Source organism: Pygocentrus nattereri, chromosome 5 (genome assembly GCF_015220715.1).
Source record: "Pygocentrus nattereri isolate fPygNat1 chromosome 5, fPygNat1.pri, whole genome shotgun sequence".
Classification (NCBI taxonomy): Eukaryota; Metazoa; Chordata; class Actinopteri; order Characiformes; family Serrasalmidae; genus Pygocentrus; species Pygocentrus nattereri.
The window spans coordinates 29,794,534-29,818,437 of record NC_051215.1 but is presented as its reverse complement, the minus strand read 5'-3'; the positions used below and the strand labels follow the sequence as shown (position 1 = coordinate 29,818,437).

Below are 23,904 nucleotides of genomic sequence, written 5' to 3'. Positions count from 1 at the left end.
CACTTTCATGTCCTGGCATGTTAACCTTGTCTGAGTCCCTCAGAAAACCTTTAATAAGCTATATATTTATGGCTCTAGACATCAGTTTTCTTCCAAGAATGAACTTTGAGATGCCTTTAGCATCAGCGCTGTGTTCTACCTGCAAAATTTCTACCTGCAAAAGTCTAATCCATCCATCCATCCATCCATCCATCCATCATCTTCTGCTTCTCCGGGTTCGGGTCGCGGGGGCAGCATTCTGAGCAATGAGGCCCAGACCTCCCTTTCCCCAACCACTTCCACTAGCTCCCTGGGAGGGATTCCGAGGCGCTCCCAGGCCAGCTGGGCGATATAGTCACGCCAGCGTGTCCTGGGTCTCCTCCCCGGGGTCTCCTCCCCGGTGGACTTGCCTGTGACACCTCCCAAGGGAGGCGTCCAGGAGGCATCCTAACAAGATGCCCGAACCACCTCAACTGGCTCCTCTCGACGTGAAGAAGCAGCGGCTCTACTCCGAGTCCCTCCCGGATGACCGAACTTCTCACACTATCTCTACGGGAGAGTCCAGCCACCCTGCAGAGGAAACTCATTTCGGCCGCTTGTATTCGCGATCTCGTTCTTTCAGTCATTACACAAAGCTCATGACCATAGGTGGGAACGTAGATCGACCAATAAATCGAGAGCCTTGCCTTATGGCTCAGCTCTTTCTTTACCACAACAGACCGGTAAAGAGCCCGCATCACTGCTGACCCAGCACCAATCCGCCTGTCAATCTCCCGCTCCCTTGTACCATCACTCGTGAACAAGACCCCGAGATACTTAAACTCCTCCACTTGAGGCAAGAGCTCATCCCCGACCCAGAGAGGGCTCTCCACCCTTTCCCGCGTGAGAACCATGGCCTTGGATTTGGAGGTACTGATCCTCATCCCGGCCGCTTCACACTCGGGTGCAAACCGATCCAGTGAAAGCTGAAGTTCACGGCCTGATGTCCCCAATAGGACCACATCATCTGCAAACAGCAGCGATGTGACCCTGAGGTCACCAAACCAGACACCCTCCATCCACTGACTGCGCCTAGAAATTCTATCCATAAAAATTATGAAAGGGCAGCCCTGACGGGGTCCAACTCTCACTGGGAAAAAGTCTGACTTACTGCCGGCCATGCGAACCAAACTCCTGCTTTGTTTGTACAGGGCCTGAATGGCTCGTAGCAAAGAGCCATGTACCCCGTACTCCCGAAGCACCTCCCACAGAATACCCCGGGGAACACCGTCGAATGCCTTCTCCAAATCCACAAAGCACATGTGGACTGGTTGGGCAAACTCCCATGAACCCTCCAAAATCCTGGAGAGGGTAAAGAGTTGGTCCAGTGTTCCACGACCAGGGCGGAACCCGCACTGCTCCTCCTGAATCCGAGGTTCGACTATAAGCCGGACTCTCTTCTCCAGTACCCCTGCATAGACCTTTTCCAGGGAGGCTGAGGAGTGTGATTCCCCTGTAGTTGGAACACACCCTCCGGTCCCCCTTTTTAAAAAGAGGCACCACCACCCCAGTCTGCCAATCCAGTGGCACCACCCCCGATGTCCACGCAATGTTGAAAAGGTGTGTCAGCCAAGACAGACCCACATCATCCTTGAGGAACTCGGGACGGATCTCATCCACCCCTGGAGCCCTGCCGCCAAGGAGCTTTTTAACTACCTTAGCGACTTCGGCCTCAGTAATGGACAAGCCTATTCCCGTGTCCCCAGACTCTGCCTCCTCACTGGAGAACGTGTTGGTGGGATTGAGAAGGTCCTCAAAGTATTCCTTCCAACGCCCAATGACTTCTTCAGTCGAAGTCAGCAGCACTCCATCTCCACTATATAGTGCTAGTGGCACACTGCTTTCCCCTTCTGAGTCGCCTGACGGTTTGCCAGAATCTTTTCGGAGCCGACTTAGTCACTTTTGCCTTGGCAACGACTGAAGCCGCAGATCGCTTGGCCTGTCGATACCTGCCAGCTGCCTCTGGTGTCCTACAGGCCAACCATGCCCGGTAGGACTCCTTCTTCAGCTTGACGGCATCTCTCACCTGGGGTGTCCACCACCGGGTTCGAGGATTACCGCCCCGGCAGGCACCAACTACATTGCAACCGCAGCTACAGTCAGCCGCTTCAACAATGGAGGAGCGGAACATGGCCCATTCTGAGTCAATGTCCCCCACCTCCCCCGATATCTGGTCAAAGTTCTGACAGAGGTGTGAGTTGAAGATCAATCTGACAGGTTCTTCTGCCAGACGTTCCCAGCAAACCCTCACTATACGTTTGGGTTTGCCTGGTCTGACCGGCATCTTCCCCCACCTCTCTTTACCCGAGTGTCCAATACACATGGCCGCAAGTCCGATGACACGACTACAAAGTCAATAATTGAACTGCGGCCTAGGGTGTCCTGGTACCATGTGCACTTATGGACATCCTTGTGTTCAAACATGGTGTTCGTTATGGACAAACTGTGGTTTCAGTCCAAAAACTGAACACCACTCGGGTTCAGATCAGAGAGGCCATTCCTCCCAATCACACCCCTCCAGGTCTTACTGTCGTTGCCCACGTGAGCGTTGAAGTCCCCCAGTAGGACAATCGAGTCTCCAGGAGGAGCACTTTCAAGCACCCCTCCCAAGGACTCTAGGAAGGCTGGGTACTCTGAACTGCTGTTCGGTGCATAAGCACAGACAACAGTCAGGACCCGTTCCCCAACCCGAAGGCGTAGGGAAGCTACCCTCTCATCCACCGGGGAAAACCCCAACATACAGGTGCCGAGTCGAGGGGCTATGAGAAAGCCCACACCTGCCCGCCGCCTCTCACCATGGACAACTCCAGAAAAGAAAAAAGTCCAGCCCCTCTCAAGGAGATTGGACCCAGAGCCCATGCTGTGTGTTGAGGTGAGCCCGACTATATCTAGCCAGTATCTCTCAACCTCGCGCACCAACTCAGGCTCCTTTCCCGCCAGTGAGGTAACGTTCCAAGTTCCAGAAGCCAGTTTCAGCAACCGAGGATCAGAACGCCAAGGCCCACGCCTTCGGACACTGCCCGATCCACAAAGCACCGAACCCCTACTACTGCCCCTCCCATTGGTGGTGGGTCGAAGGGAGGGGGGACTCATGTAGCTCCTTCGGGCTGGGCCCGGCCGGGCACCATGAGTGAATGCCCGGCCACCAGTCGCTCGCTGGCGAGCCCCTCCCCCAGGCCTGGCTCCAGGGTGGGGCCCCGGTAACCCTGATCCGGGCAGGGTACACAAGTCCTGCTTTCTTGTTCTTGTCCTCATAGGGGTGGTTATGGATCACACTTTGGCCTGTCACCTAGGACCAGTTTGCCATGGGACACCCTACCAGGAGCTTTTGCTACAGACAACATAGCTCCTAGGGTCCTTCAAGCACACAAACCTCTCCACCACGATAAAGTGGTGATCCATGGAGAGGAGAGTCTAATCAAGTCAGTAAATCAAAGACTCCTCCTGGTTATATCTAATCATGGCAATTAATAAAGCTGAATAAGGTCTGAATCATTAGATTGGAATCATAACATCGTTTTGATAGTTCTAAAGGCTGTACAGCACCACCTTCATGAAACTACTGCTTTCACTTTATTTCATAGATTTATGGGAAGTGCATCTTTTGGTAAATTATTAATCTCTCCAATTACATGACATGCAGCAATTTTACCACTCATTTGTAAATAACACATGGTGTAATCTTCACTGGTGTCTTGAGATATTCTGAATATCTAGTATACCTAATATTTTAAGACAAATTGTACATGTAAATTGTATTATAATAAACGCATGTATATGTAAATTGTTTTATATGGTTTGGAGACTGTGGCTCTGTCTAAAAGACAGGAGGCTGAGCTGGAGGTGGCGGAGATGAAGATGCTGATTTTCGTTGGGAGTGACAAGGATGGACAAGATTAGAAATGAGCAGATCAGAGGGACAGTGAAGGTGGAGCAGTTTGGAGATAAAGCCAGAGAGGCCAGGTTGAGATGGTTTGGACATGTGTTGAGGAGGAATAGTGGATATATTGGGCAAAGAATGTTGGAGATGGAGCTGCCGGGTAGAAGAAGAAGAGGTAGACCTCAGAGAAGGTTTATGGATGTAGTGAAGGTGGACATGGAGATGGTTGGTGTGAAAGTAGAGGAGGCAGTGGATAGGGCAAGATGGAGGCAGATGATCCACTGTGGCGACCCCTAAAGGGAGCAGCCGAAAGAAGAAGATATGTAAATTGTTTTATAATAAATGGACCATCTGTTGCTTGAAAGCAGACTGATCTTCGTTCAAATACATGACCATGCTTTTTAGGATGCAGTCCCTCCTGATGTCAATCTTTTTGCATACTAAATATTTCAATTTAATGAAATTAGACGGATCTAAACCAATCTCAGTGCTGTGGCATAGACTGACGTGTTTTAGTCAATTTTCTGATTCCATTTCCTGATTCAGTTCCACTTTATCTGCAGAAGTTACTTTAATTTTCATCTGCATTTTAGGGGGTTATTTACCATAAATTACAATAAACAGGAGTAAAACAGCTGTGGTTTAAACGAGTAACATTAGCATGTTTCAGACTGCTGTGCCCCAACCAAGCTGTGGTGGGTTAGGGATAGATGTTCGCTAGTTTACCAGTCCACTGTGCTGGTTTATCATGTTGAGAATCTGCTTTTGAGGAATTCGGTACCACACTAGACACCTAGTCTAGCTAGCTACGTCAATTAGCTGCGAGCTAAGTGACCTGGTGCTTTTCGGTTCACAACGTATATTATCAGTATACAGCTTTCACACTGCGCTCAACAACAGACTGAAAAGCTGAAAACTAAATGAAAACTAAAGAGACACTGTTTATATTAGAAAACGCAAACAGACAGCAAGCTAAGCTCACTAAGGGTGCTGAACATCACTCGGTCGTAACGTTAGCTAGCTAGTTAGTGGTTAGATGGACAGATGCGCCGTTATAAGCATCAAACACAGACCTCAGCAGTTTGTGTAGATATTAAGATAATATTCACCGTATTTTTAATTTGACATAGACCACCAACAGTCTCGCTCATGTCACACAGAAGGCACAGAAGGCACAAAATGATATATAAGTAAAGTTGACGACTTAACTTTACTAATGCAAACTAGCAAAAGTATAACATTTTTACTCCCAAGTTCTGGAGTGTGGAAATCATAGCATTGTCATTTTAGATTTTTTGATCAGCAGATTCCAGTTTAATGCAACACATTGAAAAGGAATTATTTTTAAGATATATTAGAATTTATAAATATTAACACACTCTTACCTTTTTATTGTGCAGTGATCATTGTTTTTTCAGCAGTGTGCTGACCGGTAATCGGGTTTTATCCACAAGCAGAAACTGATAATAAGTTCACACTAAATATGTAAAAAAAAAATCACTGCTGCCTTGAGGTTGAACCTTTCTAGCATGTTGCTGTTCTAAAGGACTTAGAGCTTGTCATTCCTGCTTCCCGCCTGGACTATTGCAATGCCTTGTTTTTCTGACTTTGGCATTGCTCGTTTTACTTTTTTCAGATGAATTGGCATATATGTGCTTACCATGACATCACTGGCTGGGTGTGGCCAGAAATGTGCAAACTTGAGAGCACTGTGGCTTTGTACTTTTTTTTTAAAAGACTGTGCATTATGTTTGATTTAATGAAACATGTCTGTTAAGTTTCAATCTATTACAGAGTTTGAGTGTAAAATTATACAAAACTATAAAACTAATAAGATTTACATTTTAAAATACAAAGAACAACATTAAATTGTTAGTGTGGACATAAACCTTTATATTATGTGCTACTTATTTAATTACAAATAGTGTCTTTTTCCATTAATTTGCATGTAATATAAAAAAACAGAAATACTCTATAAATAATACAGTAATGTTTCTGTAAAAAAAAAAAACAAGAAAAAAAAATGATAATTTGTCATTATTGGCAGAATCCTTAAAATAACAGTTGGGCTGTTAATTTACAGATGTTGTCCATAATTTTACAGAATTTTGTAATCAATTAAAAAAACTGAAAATTACTGTAAATATTTAAGGGTTATTTCCTGTAAAATTACTTCTTGGACCAGTCTAGACACTTCAGCTTATGTGCCTTTTTCAGTTGTGGTCGGGTTTCAGCCTTCCTTACCTTGGCCATGTCTCTGAGCGCTGAACATCTTGTACTTCTTAATACTTCAGCTAGGTTGCAGTTCTGGAATATGACAGAACTGGAAGATAATGGGTTCCTGGGAGCTTCCCGCTTGATTCTTCTCAAATCCTTGGCAGTTATTTTGCGTCTTTTTTTCTCAGCACGTTTCTTGTGACCCTGTTGACTATTTGCAACAGAACGTTTGATGGTTCTGTGATCACGCCCCAATATCTTAGCAATTTCAAGAGTTCTGCATCCCTCTGAGAGACTTTTGGTAATTTTGAACTTTTCAGAGTCAGTTCAATCTCTTTTTGGCCCATTTTGCCTAAAGAAAAAAGCTGCCTAATAATTATGCACACCTTGATATATGGTGTTGACGTCCTTAGGCCACACCCTCCCTCATTACACAGATACACATCACCTGCTATGCTTAAATCCATTAAGTATTCAAGTTTATCCAGCTTGGAGTTAGAAAATATGCCTAAAAATGATAATATGGTCAAAATACTCACTTGCCTAATAATTATGCACACAGTGTATAGTCACCAATAATGGTATTTTTGTTGTTAAAGTCACTATTGTAAAGGCATGCCACTCCTTTTTTGCCTGCTCTGTCTTACTGTATGCATAAATTAATAGTTTTCACAAGCAGCTTTGAGTTGCTGTGCCATTTTCACTTTGCCACGTTTCTGACGGAAACACAAGCTCAAGCTTATGCTCTTTAATAAGATCTCAAATCAGAAATGGTTTGTTATTTGATGATCTTAAGTCGAGTGAAGCAAGATCTAATTTTTTCACTATGTGTTTGGGGGGAATTGTCCTTTTTATGCATACATGAATTAAATTATTGGAGTTTTGATTGTGTATGTTTTTCTTTATTAAGGTTTTGATGACTCTAATGATGTCATTGGAACAGATCTTCTGACAACTTTGTGTTTTAACTGCCTGTGTTGTGGTAATTGTTTCTACTGTCTTTAATGACCAGTTTAGGCTTTTTTCTACCTTCATAGCTACCAGAAGCTTTAGTATTATGAGAGCAGAGAAAGATTGGAACAGTACAAATTTAGGAGGCATTCTCTATATGATGATAAACTCTTACCTGTCTGCTGTTGATACTACTTACCCGTCTGTGGGTTGATCGCCATTGCGTCCAGTAAGGCCTGGTGCAGTACCTTCTCTAAGTCCGCAGATGGGATAACAGATCCACAGCGGCTTGGGTGTAGTCAGTCCCTGTGGTAGAAAGCGGGTCGTTCCAAAAAAAAAAAAAAAAAGCACTCCTGTTGTTCACATAGCTGACGCTGCTGTTCTTGCACCAGCCTTGGAGACAACAATGCATAGATCCTGCAGAACACCTTGCTTGCTCTCCTGTGGGTGGACAGCGGTCCCGAGATGACGATCATGGCCTCTGTCCTTCTTAATCGTGTCTAGAAGTATTCCGATACTCTTTGAGGATTTTGCTCTGATGTACTGAGGTCGTTCACCCTAGCGTGAATGACCACGTTGCCGACATCCTTGTGTTTGTTGGTTATATTATAATACATATAAAAACAAAACTTGGAAAATAATAATTGTAAAGTAATTATAAAATGTTCTGGAAACATTAGTAAGGTCCTGGAAAGTGTTGTTGGGCCATTAAGGTGCTTAGATTGCATATTTTATTAGTGTATTTCTTCTTCATTGTACATTCTGGCTGCTGTAGCTAAATTTGAGTGTCCGTTCTTACTCACTGTGGTTTGCAGTGCTACAGTCTTACTTGTGGCCAGATACATGGATACTGTGCTGAAACACCAGGCTATATTAACGTACGCCACCTCATTTGCCGCATGTAAAGTTAACCTCTGATATATTCTGAGCTTTATCAAATGATCAAACTTGATCAAATGACTGGTTGAGGATTGGTTGTCAGAACATCAGTAACAGTGTCATAACTGCAAATGAATGACACAGACAAAACTAAACCACCCCCACTATAAAAGGAGAGATCTCCATAACCAATCAAACGGATTATTTCCACATTTGTGAAGGGAAAAATTGCAATAAAAAGACACAATAGAGTAACAATCAATCAATCAATCAACCTTTATTTAAACTCGGAATACGTTGAGGTAAACCCTCATTTACAATGTAGCTGAGTAATACAGGAATCAGGGATTGAGAAATTGTGCAGTAAAAAAATAAATCAAATGCTATAATTAAATAAATAATAGAAGTCCGATGTTTAACTACATTATATAGCCAAGTTAGCCATATCATTAGCCTATTATATTGATCAACCAAAATACAGATGATATTAGCTGTAGGCAAATGATATTTAATTTGAAGTGTTGCATTTATTACAAATATTTATTATTTTACGAGTTGTTTTATCTTATTAACACAGCTGTATATTATGTACCCAACATATCCTAATAAAATGCCTTCATGTGCTCATAATAATCTTTTACTTGTAGAATGAGAAATGAATGGCCCTGGAGAGAATTCTGCAGTGGTTCATTTTTCTTTTGGTACCACAATTTTTTGGTTATTGTATAGTCACGTGAACGAAATCTGGCAGTTTTTTTTTTTCTTCATCGAAGTTCATCGACTTCACTTTATATGCGTGTATGCGCTGTTGTTATTTTTTGGACTTTCATTTGACAGTTGAGCACTGGTGGTCGAGGCGTCGGTTAGACCACAGTTTTCACTGTGACTCAGACTGAGATGGGTGTGTGTGAGTGAGTGAACATTCATGAGCATGTAGATTCTTGTGTATTCCGTTATGAACCTTCAGGGACCTGTGCTGCATTCTTAGGAAACTTTGCTGACCCGCAAACACACACACACACACACACACACACACACACACACACACACACACACACACACAGCTTTTGTCTGGCTCATCTTCATTGTGTTGAGGAGCCCCTTTCATTTCCTAAATGAATCATTGCTGTGGTCCACTCTCTCCCTGAAGCTTAGACACTGATATATAATAATAAATACCACAATGCTGCTTGTGTCTCTGTCATTTTCGGTGCGAATGGTGCTTTATATCAGACAGTTCCCTGTAGTTTTGCTGTTACTTGGCGTCAGTTTTCTCATATTTCATTGTGGTGTTCATCAGATTCTTATTTGTGCATGTGGAGTGTGTTTGAAGGAACATTGTTTTGCTTGTATTCTTGATTGCCTGCTCACAAGCATAAGAGAGCATGTTTGAATGGTAATGAATCATCATTTGGAAAGTGATGAAAGTGTGTAAAAGTTTCTTTTGAGGATGTTGTGTTTACTCTTTGTGGTGGTGCTCTTTGGAGCCAAGTGCCATCTTTGATTGCATCCAGTGAATCTGCTTTGGTCAAGTGTGTTCTGTGTATACACATGTGTATCTCTCACATGGCCTATAGCTGCCCACGACTGCTGTAATGAGCCTAGATTTAGTAAGACTGGTACAAGCAGATTTGATACTAGACTCTGTACGAATGACCTCTTGTCTGTTACTTGTTGATTAATTTACAGGCCAGGACAGTGTCGCAGAGACTGATGTGTATTTGCACATGCAGGATGTGTGAGAAGGTTCAGAGTCAGTGCTTCAGAGTAGGGGTGAAACAATGCACCATAACATTGTTATACTGCAATGCAAAACTGTGACAGTGCATTGTGGAGAATGGACATCTTACAACCCTGTTTCCAAAAAGTTGGGATGCTGTGCAAAGTTTAAGTAAAAACAGAATGCAGTGATGTGCAAATCATTTAAACCCTACATTTAATTTAAAATAGTACAAAGACAACATATCAAATTTTGAAAAAAAAAAATATTGTTTTTGGATAATTTATTCCCAGCTTTTTTAGAAACGGGCTTATTTTAATTAGGACATTTGATTCAAATATATACAAAGTTGAGAGGTGTCTGTCCCAAACCCTGACTCATGATTTTCAACTGAAAATAATACTTAATTTTCTTGTTTTTCTTTTCACTATTTTTTTCAGAGATGGAATCTTTTTTTCTGCAATTAAGCAAACTTTTTTGTTTTAATAAAATTAAGATTTTATGTGTGTACAGCTGTTCAAAGCTGTGTTTTTTAGTCATGCGCTGTCCAGCGTTCTTGAACTCTGTTTGGTAGAATGACCACATCAGCCATGTATTGACCATGTAAGGCCTTACCATAGCCTTCTATGCACAGAACAACTTACTTCGTGGTCATTAACTTGGGCTTAAAGAGTTAATGATTTTGACATTATAGTTACATTTAACAATGTAAAAAATTGTCATTTAATAAAGCCCAGCCTGATACGATAAGAAAAATAATATAACATCAGTATATAGGCTAACACAGTAAGATTTACCCATATAATTATTTTAACAAGAAGCAATTTGTAAGTTGTAATTTAGTAAACAAACAAGAACTGCCAAACTACAGTAAGAACAACATTAGCTTACATGTTTTTCACCAGAAACACGAACATGTTTATACTTCTTTGGTTTCAGCAGACTTTCGCTTAACATGGGACACTGCACTCAGTTTCACAAGCCTACAGATCAGCTTTTAATACTATGCTGCACATAATAAATTAACATTAAACCTTCCTTGTTCTTTTTTTACTCATAACACTGAAAATGTTTTCTCATAGTGATGTTATTGATCATGGATACTTAAAATGGGCATCCCTCTTATTTATTCCTCTTCAGATTCCCAAGTGACGACACTGCGGAAAGAAACCCTAGCCATTCTTCTGGACTCTGAGCTAGTGGCCCCTCGTGGCCTTGAGGAAGAGCTGCTTTCAGGCCCCGGGGCCACACAGTATCTACAGAGCCTGGCTCGCTTAGCAACCATTGTCGCCATGGAGTCAGCTGGTGTGTGGGGGACTCAGGAGGCAGACAGGATGCAAAAGGACCTCTTGCAGCGCCTACTGCAGTGCCCTCATTATGAAGTAAGGCAGCTGGCTCTGGAGAAGCTGTTGGAGAGATTTGAGAAAGACCGGGAGAAAAGGCAATGTAGTGACCTTCAGTCTGTACCCTTTGACCTTAATGTGACCACTTTGACCCATCTGGCATTACATGAGCCTCACCCCACGTGCCTGGCCAAGGTGAGAAGACATGGCTATTGTATTTTAAATAAGTTGCATATTTTGAAAAGTCAGGGTTTACTCAGATTAGCAAGTTGTTGGGTCCAAATTTCTATTCAGCAGACCTGAGTTTAATGTTTATTAGTGCTCTTAAGTGACTCATTATGTGTGGTATTGCTCTGTGATATCTGCTGAAGCTGCATGATATGATGGTATTTTCATTGCAGTATGAGTTTCCATAATAAACATATTGCACAAGGCTGCTTTGATGTACTGACCAAAGTACATTAAACACTCACAGTGCCATAATGGTTTTGGAGGGAAAATAGAGGTAATGGTCTTGCTCAACAGTAGGGCAGTATTGCTCTGAATGGTGGTGCGAGTGACTTATCCACTCTGCTATCCAGTTGCAAATTTGTTTTTGTCATTGTTCGAGCAATACTCTGGAGCCCTGCTGCTAACATCCCGCATAAATAAAAATAATACATTGCCATGACTTAGTAAGTGGGATCACGATACTTAAGGGGCATATTTCTGTACATCAAGTCAGAGATGCAAAGAAGTTATGTATTTTACTTATTATTTATCATTTTTATATTGTCATTACAATATCTATCAAAGTTACAGCTATTACATTTCGTATTCTTGCAGCCCTGGTCTGCTCCCACTAGCCAACAAGCGTATCATCGCTGTTGGAAGTATTTCATCTAAATCCAGTGTGTCAAACACAAGGCCCGTAGGAAAGATCGAGCGCCCGTAGCACAATCCTATCTGGCCTGCAAATTAATGTACATTTTCTGTTAATATGAGACCATTTCACAATGTGCTACATTACAATCCCAGACATGCACTGCAACATGAAGTATGCTCCATCTCCCTCACCTGACAATAATCTACAGAACAGTGGTTACGTTTCAATCCTACCATACCAATCACATCACCAAACACACTGGCTAGGTTTCAGCTGTAGTCCGACCAATATAAACACTTTCTAGACAAAAACAAAAACATCTGAAAGTTGCTAAAAATAAGTGCTGGGGATTTCAAGATAACTGGGAACTTGACTGCCTTTTTACTTCCAGTATCTGTTTTATTACACACTTCTGTAACTTAAGAAAATCTCTATTATTTTGCAGTGAAGTTCCTATAGTTAATGAATAATAACCTTTAGTATATAATGAGCCTGGGATTTTAAGGGGTTAAGTACCACTACGAAACAAATGAACTTGAGAGTTGGATAGACAGTGGAGGCAAAAGAAAAGCAGTAGAGATGAAGTAGCGTGTACTCTGCCCCACTGATTTCTTGATATTTTTTCATATGGCCCTTTTAGCAATTGAGGTTGATGCCCCTGTTGATGCCATGTTGTTTGTTGCTTTGTATTTAATCATCAAGAAAAGTGGGAAAAAAAATCGAAACTTCAAATGACAGCACTGATAATATAAAAATCATGCCAGCGTGTTGCCAATCTTCCCATTCATCCATCTCGTCAGCTGTTCTTGCCTTCACAAACTAAAGTTCTGCACGATATCCTTGTAGGCTAGCAGGCCAACCCAGGAATGCTGTCGTGCGCTGGATGGGGCTTAAGCTGCCATGACTCTGATCAAAGTGCTTCGCCAACCGTGTGCTCAGCGAATCCAGCTGTCTAAATGATACCTGCGCTGCAACATGAACTTACTTCTGATTAGCTGAATAAACAGTGTCTCTGCAATAACAAACTTCAGCACAAGAGTAGCTCACAGTCACATCTCAGCATGGAGATGGAGACCTCCAGATGTTTGATATTGTTTCCACTCGTGGACTCCACATACATACACACATGCATGCAACATGCTCTCGGGAACACCACACACACACACACACACAAAAACACACACACTTGGCTGTAGGCAAGCTGTTTAGCAAAAAGAGTTGTATTTCAATTGCCCATAAACACTCAGCCAACCATCAATTACAGTCCTGTTCTGCCATTTCTGTCATTAAGCACTGTTCGGACAAACAGCCATCAGCTCTGTGTTTGTGTGCACACGTGTGTGGCTGCACAGACATGGTGTGCGTCGGACCATGATGTGTGTCAGTGTGCTGCTGTATGCGTGCTTGTGTGTGTTATTAGCCAGCCGTTAATGTTTAAATGGCTGCTGTGGAGCTGCTCCTGCCAGGCTGTTCCAGGGATTCTGCTCTGGCCTGGTTTTCATGGCGAATCTTCTTCTCCACTAAAGCATTCTGGAAGGAAAAAGTTGCGAGGAAAAGAGGAAAGTCGCAATCATTGGCGAGCCCAGTCCACTGCTGTTATGCATATGTACTTACACATAAGCTTTAACAGTTAAGAACCTCTGCTGTTGAAGCCTAATACTTTCCTTTTTTCTAGGAAGTACTCATAAATCATCCCCATCCCAGACTGGGTTCACACTGGACTTTTTAGAGAACTTAAACATTCTGCAGCATGCATGCGTGAGCAAATGCACCAGCAAAGGGATGCACACATAATGAGGAGCAGCCATTTAAAAAGCCCCAGGCTGCTCCAGTGAGCTGTAAAACAAAAAGTTGTAACAACAAACTCACACACTCTCCAAAGTGTCAGCCAGATATAACGAAAATGTCAGCACGACCCTCCATGCTACCTGGGCTGTCATGGTAAAGGGAAAGCAGAGGAGATCGAAGTTCAGGGGGAATAGAAATATGGCTCTTTTTCCTGCAGCTCACTCGCTCCTCAGGGACGCCTTTCTGTGTTGGAGAAAAAACAGAGCAGTCAGACTCGAACCAGATGCATTTCAGTTGTGGAGGGATAGACGGATGAGAGAGAAGAGGAAAGACACTGCCAGACTTGTGATAGAAATACACAGATTGATTGGTCTCAGAGAGGAGTCCTGAGAATACCTACAAACAGAAGGCTTGGAGTCAGAGAAAGATTACACAACTCTTGACTCCATATCTCTGTTTTGCTCTCTCTCACACTTTCTTTCTCCCTCTCTCTCTCTTAGGTTCTGCAAGTTCTCTCAGTCCTGCCCCTGTCCTCTCTCTTGCCATGGTGGGATGGGAGTATGTCTCTGAATGACGAGGAAGCCCTAGAACACCTCCTTTCTGTGGCTGAGAAATCCTCACACAGGTGAGCTCTAGAAAAATGACCAGACTTCCACATATCCACACAAATAATGAATGTTCAGAATTTAAGAGCACTTTTTATTTAATTTCAGCCAATTTTTTTCCAGGATATATTGCTAAACGTATTTGCTCGTCTGCCTTCACACGCATATGAACTTGAGTGGCATCCCATCCTTAATCCACAGCGTTTAATATGATGTCGGGCCACCCTTTCCAGTTATAACAGCTTCAGCTCTTCTGGGAAGGCTTTCAGAAGTGCATTTGTGAGGTCAAACATGTTGGATGAAAAGGCCTTGCTTGCAGTCTCCGTTCTAATTCATCGTAAAGGTGTTCTATCGGGTTCAGGACTCAAGTTATATCGGGTTCAGGACGCCAGTCAAGTTCTTCTACACCAAACTCGCTCATCCATGTCTTGATGGACCTTGCTTTGTGCACTGGTGCACAGTCATGATGGAACAGGAAGGGCTCGTACCCAAACTGTTCCCACAAAGTTGGGAGCATGAAGTTGTCCAAATTCTCTTGGTCTGCTGAAGCATTAAGAGTTCCTTTCACTGGAACTCTGGGACCAAGCCCAACTCCTGAAAAATAGCCCCACACCATACTCCCCCCTCCACCAAACTTTACACTTGGTACAACACAGTCAGACAAGTACTGTTCTCCTGGCAACCGCCAAGCCCAGAGTCATCCATCGGATTGCCAGGCAGAGGCGTCACTCCAGAGAACATGTCTCCACTGCTCTAGAGAGCAGTGGCAGTGCTTTATACCACTGCACTTGACGGTTTGCATTGTGCTTGGTGATGTAGGCTTGCTTGAAGCTGATCGTCCTTGGAAGCCCGTTCCATGAAGCGCTCTATGCCGTTCTTGAGCTAATCTGAAGGCCACATGATTTTTGGAGGTCTGTAGCTTTTGAGTCTGCTGAAGGTTGGCGACCTCTGCACACTATGCGCCTCAGCATCCACTGACCCTGCGCTGTCATTTTACGTGGCCTACCACTCCGTGACTGAGCTGTCATTCCTAAACGCTTCCATTTTGATATAAAACCACTGACAGTTGACTGTGAAATGTTTAGTAGTGAGGAAATTTCACGACTGGACTCATTGCTTCAGGTGGCATCCTCTCACGGTACCACACTGGAATTCTTCTGAGAGCGACCCATTCTTTCACTAATGTTTGTAGAAGCAGTCTGCAGGCCTAGGTACTTGGTTTTATACACCTGTGGCCATGGAAGTAATTGGAACACCTGAATTCAATGATTTCGATGGGTGAGTGAATACTTTTGGCAATATAGTGTGAATGTAGAGTGAACAAACAGGAATTTCCAAAGTTTAAAAGATAGATTTTCAAAGATAAATAGCTCAGTCATCTTTGAAAAAGAGGTAAAAATCAAGCTCCACTCTTGCTTCAGATCTGAAAAAAAATCCACTAGTGTTTCTGTCCATCCTTCCACTGTAAAAAGCCAACTCAGGGCTACGGGTCTGAAAGGCTGTGTATCTGTCAAGAAAGCCCTCAGTGAAAAATGGAAATGGACAAAAGAAGAAAATTTAGCAAATAAAAGAGCAAAGAAGCTCTCAGAGCAATGGACTTTCCATACCTCAACATTGCTGAATGTATGTTGTTTCACTTGGTTTGTAAGAAGAAGAAAAGATGACCAACTTCTAAGACTGAACTTTGGAGGTGTGGAAGTCTTTATGCAGATTTATTTGAAAAATTGAATTTGGTTGTTGAAGCTTTTTTTTTTTAATTAAATGTTTTTTGATTTATTTTTTTACCTGACTCTGGAAAATGAATACAAGTGTTTTGTAGATCTTTTTCTAGCCTGTAGGATCACTTCACTTTTTTGATAATCTGAAGGATTTTCTTCCCTTACATTCTCCACTGTTGTTCATAGACCATCCTTAGAGATTATTTTCCTCCACATAAAATAACCCTCCAGATTCACAATGGGGTTTAAATGTGGAGGTAAGTAAATGGGACATTTTAACTATTCTCTCTTCAATAATGGTATTGCCTCCTATGATTACAACTAATCATTTATCATCAACAGTTATTAGTGGTGAGAATTTACCCTTTTTTTTAAAGATACTTAAATAGATAGCGTAGTGGATTACAATTCAGTTTCTTGTCCAGGCTGGAATGCCACTGATATATGAGCCTTGATCAGTGGTGAGTCTTTTGGCAAGTGTTACACTCATCTACTGTTGTGAATATAATGCAAAATTCTATAAAAACTGTCACATCTGATTTTAGCTCTTACATGGCTGTGTAAAAGTATTTAGTGACCCAGCTTCAGAACTTTAACCACTCTTAACACTCTTTGCATATGAATCATAGTGTGAACTTCAAAAACAAGACAAGTTATTTGTCACTCATATCTGTATCATCCACACTTAAGTGTTAATTATTGGTTGCTGTGTCATTTCATGTTAATGTATTCCTAGATATGAATTTGGTGATGGTGCTGGTTGTGCCATCATTCCTCTTGCAACCACTCCCTCACTGGGTGAGCAGTATAACAAATTTGCCGTGACTTGTTGGAATATTCTCACATTTTTGTGAGATGGAGGCCTTCAAACACATCAAAAACAACATCTAAATGTCAGTGTATGACATCTCTGCAGGTATTTTTGACTGCCAGTGTGTTAAAGCAGCGACAGCTTAGCACCTTTCTATGCCTGCTGACCACAGCTGCCTTTCGTTTATAATAAGCAATGTTCACATTTTTTGTTGAGGTACCCTATTAAACGTTTACCACACCCAGATAAGATGTGAAAAGCCCCAGCAGCCTACTTCATTTTGACTTTGAGAAAACTCGATCTTGATGAATAGCAGCGGTTATGGCCGTGGGTATGACCACAGCAGTGGCAGAAGGTCGCTGACAGTGTGCAGGGAGGGAGGGCTGGTTAGCTCCAGAGCTGAATGGTTTCAGATGTGGGCTCCGACCATGAAAGAGACCACACATACCTGTGGTGAGCAGCAACCCTGTATACGCCAATCACCCATTCAGGACCGAGATAGAGCATGAAGGATATTGATTTTCACCTGTTAGTGGCTCAAAGCCAGCTGTGTGTGTTTGTGTCAGATGTATATGTGATTATCTACATACATTTCCACAGAAACTTTTGGTTCACTGTATTTTATAGAGATGGATATTTGAGAGTGGACATATGTAATTAGGTCTGTGCCTACATTTGTGGATGAAGGCAGTTCTCTCTGCATGTGTAGCCGTGTGTGTGTGTGTGTGTGTGTCTGTCTCTCAGGGTCATGTACCTGGCGACAGGTGTGTGTGTGTGTGTTTTGCAGTACATGGCTGAAGGGGCCTTCAGTCTGAATTACACCCACCTTCCCATTTCAGGCCCATATGAATGCGTACCCTGTAGTATAGAATTACAAAGGCCTTCCATCTAAAACCAGACCTTTGGCTGGCCATTGGCCAATCAGCCTGGATCGGCATTGAGAAATCGCTTGTGATGTATTGTTGTTCTCAGTGACATGAGGCCAGTGTTTTTGGTGTGCGGCAGTTGTGCTGTGATTAAGCAATGGCATAATGCTTGCTCTGTATGTGTGTGCGATTGTGTAACGTTGTGGCACACTTGTTCTTCGACTCATATTTCTGTTGGTGACATTGTGTAATTGCACATGTGCTGGGTATGTTTGGGCTGCAGCACTCTGTAGTTCAGCACATGGGGCGGCCCACCTGTTTGTGATGGGGCTAGAGCGAAACGTGGTGGCAGCACAAAGGCCTCATTTGCGGCCACACCGAAAGAGCTTGCTGCTTTCCATACACTGACACAATATGTATGCCACTGTGGGCTTTCCTTATTTGTTTGTTTTTGTTTGTTTCTTTGCTGTTGACTCGTATAGTACAACTGCTGCTTGTGGACACACAATCATTTGAGTTACAAACATACTTGTTTCAGCCTAATGATTTGTTGCACGCTCTGGCCATTTGTGTGTGGTGTGCATTAATGATATGCAAATGTCACATCATGATACGTATTGTCCTTTGAATAAAATGCAAAACTATTTTTATTTGTGATATTTATTTTGTCGGTTTGTTCGTTTATTTAGCTTTGTTTGGAAATTCCTAAAATTATTTGGCTTTTCTTCTCTCAGACAGCATAAAATAATTAAGCAAGATTATAAATAAAAATGCTATATCTATGTAAAAGTAAAATAACTGAAAATGTGAACTGTAAGGCTATCTCCGTGTTACATGTTCGTTTATGGTCTGGTCTTGCCTCTATATAAAGTTTGGTTCTTACCTTCTGGTTGAAATAAGTGTGAAGGCATTTTCTAATGTGGCTGAATCACTTTCAACAAACTACAGAATCCAGGACTTCTACCACTGAACAGAGGTGCAAATCAGTACCTTTTAACGTTTCCACAAAGCGAGTTATATTTCATCCATTCAGATCGGTGCTTATTGGCTGCTGGAGTCCTGTAGGAAGAAATAGCTGCTGAAACTTGTTTTGTCCATGCACTGGGCAATGTCAGCCCACTGTCCATTCCGTCTACCACACTTTGCCCATCATTATTGTACTTAACTGAGAAACATTGTCATTTCAGCTTGGCTAATCAACCATCCAGGGTAGACTAACCATACCAATTTTTGAGAGTTGTGGTTTTTAACCCTTGTGGTCATCACTTTTAAAAATATCATGATTGCCTCTGGTTTTGTATATCGTACACATTTCCACTAAAATATATTTGAACATTATTACTATATATACTGTATATCGCTGTTGTCGGAAACAAAACCTCATCTCTCCAAAATGGTAACTTTACAGGAGAAGGAAAAAACAAGCTCTACTGTAAATGTAAGTCATAGGAACCAGATTTTTTACCAAGTAATTTTGGGTCATTTTATTTGGTCCGTTCATCATGAAATTTTCATACGACATAAAGGGCAACAGGTATTTACAAATTCTGTCAAAAACTGACAAATGACAAAAATGGAGATATGAGGTTTTGTTACGACAACAGCGATATACACATACACAAATGAGACGTGTATGACCTCATAACCCACATGCTTGTCTGTGTTTGTGTATGTGTTTTAGCTTGGAGCTGCACTGTGCTGCCCTCTCCTTGGCCTCTCGACTTATGGTACACCTAGCTGAAAAGAAGCCGCAGGTAAGCAAGATATTGGGATGGTGGGAGACAGAGCAGTTGTACTGAACTGCTGTGGACAGAAATGATATGATTAGAGGACTTCAGACTAGAAAACAGAGCTCTTTGGATGTGCTGTACTAGCTCATGTATTTTTATGGCTGATTCTGGGTTTTTTTTTACAGCCAATTTGGCCAATGGATGACTTTTTGGTCTAATTTTATTAGCATTTTTTTATCCAAAGCTCACACTGTGTGGGCTGAATGAAGAGACTTGCATATTTGTAGTACTTTTTATTAGCTAAACATGCAGTATAGTTAACATTATTTCATCTTTAATAGACCAATGTTTTAAATTGTTCAATTTTAAGTCAGTTCCCTATTAAATAACATGAATCTACTAATGTGCTTTGTTCTGACAGCAACAGTATGAATCTAAGAGTATTTCCGAGTTCAAGAAGAGCTTTGGAAAGATCAGTCAGCTTGATTTGATTTCATAAGCGTTTTAATAAGAGCTGCTTGTGTTGTTTGTAGGTCATTGAGATGTTTGTCAAGGGCCATTAGGCGATTAGCTGCTAGGTGTTAGGTGGGGTGGGTAGAGTGGCTGTGAGTAAACCTCAGTTACTTTGCTCTGTTATTTGAATGTCACTGTGAACCATAATACAAATCCCTTTAAATGCGCAGCAGTTTTTGTTTTGGGGGGATTTTTTCTTCTGGTGTCATTCTCATGTCAGAAGGTGTTTTTGTATGTTGCCGTGCAGGAGGAGCTGGGTGAGGGTGCAGAGGTGCATGTGGCCGTCTGGGGAGCGATGGTGACAAAGTGCTGTAGTGAGGAACAGCCATTGGAGGTCAAACTGACCGCTGCCGATGTGCTAGTCAAGGCCACGCCCATTCTGCTGACCGCTTTGACTCTTCCTCTGGGTAAGTGTCTCGTATGCATACTTCTATATGCATGTGTGCATCCATGAATGGAAATGAAAAAGTGCTTTAATTGTGTGTATGTGTGTGTGTGTGTGTGTAGGTGTCAAACACACCCTGTTGCTGTGGCAGAATCTCTTTACCTTGCTGCAGGATGAAGACCTGGATGTGCGAGACAGAGCTGCTGATTTCATCTGTTATGTGCCAAAACACCTTCTCACAACAGGTATACACACACAGTAGAGGTCTGAATCGGTATGAAACTTTTTGACATGAACTTTGTACCCGACCCGTATCTTTGACCTTTTGCCCTGACCAGACCATCCCTTACTGGTACAGCTACAGAGCTTGATTCACAGAAAATGTCATGCTGAGATAAACTGGTATTTTGCTTGTAATACAGTTACAGTAATTTTAGTCAGTATATTTTTGGCAGTGCACAGCTCTGATCAACCTCCTTTGAAGAGGCAGCTTCCTTTACTCATCCAAGATAACGGTATGCCTCAGCTATTATTGTATAATGAAAGATGTTTTCAAATTTTAATCTCCAGTGCTGTCATCTAAAGACTAAGTCCATTTTTTTCTCTTTTGTTTTGTATTTGTTTTATGTTTCTTACCTGCGGTATCTTCTCATTAACTGTTATTGATACTCATATTAAAATTAGTTGGAATGCACATGTCTAGTACATTCAACTACTTTTCATTCAGAATGCAGCTAACATTACAAGAGTGCAAGAGATACAAAATCTACTACATAAACAGTCACTCAGTAAACAAACGTGAGCTCGAACCTGGCCCAAAAAAAAAAATCTTTAACCTGGCTCTTAAACCCTGTCAGGCTGAAGTCATGTAGCAGATCTCGTGTATACACATACACAAAAACAAACACAGAACCAAAGTCCACATAACCAGATTTTTTAACTTTAGCCACCAGTTGAAATCACATACTAGAAATAAAGTCTCAGCATAATGGATATACTTCCCAACGAAAAGGCAAGCAATAAGTGGGGTTTGTTTTAGAGGACATTTATAGTTTATAGTAGATGTAGGCTTTTATCTCAGATTTGGCAGATACAGTACAACAGATACTGTACCAAAGGGCTATAGATCTCAAGTGGGGGTGTTGGGTTTTGATGGGGGTGGGGCACTGTGAGTTTCTGTTTACGACCTCGTCTGACAGAGCAAAAGAACTGAGGTGTGGAAGAAAGGAGGACCATCAGCCCTTTGCCTTTGAAATGGAGGTGTGAGACTCGCTGATGCAGAGAGCAGGAACAACTCGGTCTCCTAAATCAGTCACATCAAAAACAGGTCACGGCTAGCATGTCTGTCTATATCCTGATAAGCAGCTTCACACACATAAGAAACACCCTGGGGGTGTTAACTATGGAAAGCAAAGTCCAAAGAGAGCCTTGAAGTGTCTTCAGATGCAGTATTACAATATGCTTGGTCTGTGTATATTGCTTTGGCTATCAGGGCTGTTTAAAATGCAAGCTGTTCTTTAAACCTGTGTTGTAGTCTAACAACTGATATACATCGTAGATTCTTTTATGAGTGTGTTTTGATTATGCTGCAGTTGCCTCCCCATAATTAAGGCCAGTACTTACTGTTAATATCAGTACTAGTAGTATACAGTTGTGTGCAAAAGTTTTGGCACCTATTGTCTCATTACGTTTTGTTGATTTTTAAGTGAAAATTAACATACTGGAAAAAAAACATAAAACATGGCCTGTAAAAGGGATATGGCACTTTTTCTGTCTTGTTTTTTTCCAGTAACTTAAGCCATTTCTAGCTTATCACTTAGAAAAACACCAAAACATGATTTCAAGAGGGGTGTTCAAACTTTTACACGACTATATTTAGTTCTTTAAAGGATTTTTAAAAAATGTTTGTTTAGCACCAAAAAGGGTTCTGCTGTTATCATGAAGTCCAATGGTCATAAAATCTTTTTTTTTTTTTGGTAATATATAAAACCCCTTTTGAGCATGTATGTGAATATTGCTGATAATCCGAGTTCAGGCCTTCCTCTCCCCGCCACGCTGTGACCCATGTCCTCTACAGGAAGAGCAAATCAAATTAAACACTTTCTCCCCACTACAGCATCTCACTACAAATTAGGTTGGAAATCCTAAACCATCTTTAATGAAGAGACTTTTAGCATGGTCAGAGGTACTTTTAAGAACATCATTACGAGTGAGCAGGATTGAATTTTTGGGTAGGGAGTTGGGAGGATTTGAACATTTAGAACATGATTACTGAGGCAAATTGAGCTGGACTGTTCCCTTGTGTTGTTTCTTGGCATTTTCCGTGAGTACTTTGCTCTTCTGCAAGCTTCACATAACACAGCCCAATGTAATTATGCTGTCTTCGCTTCCAAACAGCCAGCATTCATTTAAGGGCATGAGAGCATAGTATACACATCGTTATAATGATGATAATCACCTCAATAATAGTGGTAATTAATGTCTATTGTGGGTACAGCATGCATCAGTGATGATCTAGAAGATGAACAGGTTGTTGGCTTGAACTTATGAACCTCTGGTTTTGATTTGAAGAACCTCCCTGTTCCACTGCATTAGCCGTTACTAGTTATGAGCTAAAATAATTGCTAAATCAGCAATCTGAATGCAAAGCTAAATGCGCAAGCAGTTTTCCCATCAGTATGTCCAAGTTCAACATTCGAGCTCAGTGTTTTGAAAATGGATTTTAAAAAGGGCCAACATTTGTTGCGTGCATTACCTCAGTCTGTGTTGTTGTTGGCTGACCTACTGGAACATTTTTAAGGTTAAATGCACTATCAAACGACTGAGGCTGTGAATGTATTAACAGTAATGCTATTTGCATAATGTCTGTTCCTACTGTAACTTGATTCATTCATGTAATAAATAATTGTTATAACATTTGAATTGATAAGTGGATCATCCATCTGCTTAAACAAGGCTCTCTGTGTATTGGAAATGGATATTATTTCTTTTATTTGTTTGTTCATTAAAATAGGAGAAGTGGCCCAAGGATTTGGCTATAGTGGTAATGCTTTCATTGATTCTCGTATGGTGTTCGGAATAAACTGGCCAGTGCTTAGGACAGAGAGACCTTTTGGTCGTTTAGTTCCTTTTGTCTTTATAGAGTTAATGTCCCCTCCACTTTGACACTTGCTGTAATGTGTCCAGGCCCCAGGCCTTTTAACTTCTGGACACATAGGTGATATAGTAACACTCTCTCTAGACAGGTGAAGGCGTAAACTGTCCAAAGGAGGTCTTAGTTTTTGCATTGATGTGTCAGACAATGGCTGTCTCCCTCTGCTATTTTTCAGTCTATAGGGTCAAATTCTGTCTTTTATATTCGAATTAACAAGTGGCTGTAGTCAGGTTCTTTCTTAGTTATTTATTATAAGAAGTCACTGTGCAGACAGGATTATTGTTAGACATTAACTGTCTCAGTGTAATAGGTCATGTACCCTTAACCTTCTCAGCAGTATTTATAGAACCTGTGCTTCTATTTCATGTCAGACGATGAACTTCTGCTTGCTGTTGTTATTCCCAGTGGTGTTTATGTATGCATGTTTGTGTTTGTGGGCACCTACTTTCGTCTTGAGTTCC

The 23,904-nt window shown here is 41.7% G+C and overlaps 1 protein-coding gene across 2 annotated transcripts in view; it reads left to right on the top strand.

The window, feature by feature from the left end:
- Positions 1-23,904, top strand: part of thada (THADA armadillo repeat containing) — a 130,097-nt gene that overhangs the window by 98,017 nt on the left and 8,176 nt on the right. For both annotated transcript variants that reach the window (XM_017690616.1, XM_017690614.1), the window contains 5 exons: positions 10,806-11,203; positions 14,162-14,286; positions 19,343-19,415; positions 20,152-20,311; positions 20,412-20,534. In XM_017690616.1, coding sequence (XP_017546105.1) covers positions 10,806-11,203; positions 14,162-14,286; positions 19,343-19,415; positions 20,152-20,311; positions 20,412-20,534 — 879 coding nt within the window. The remainder of the gene's footprint in view (positions 1-10,805; positions 11,204-14,161; positions 14,287-19,342; positions 19,416-20,151; positions 20,312-20,411; positions 20,535-23,904) is intronic.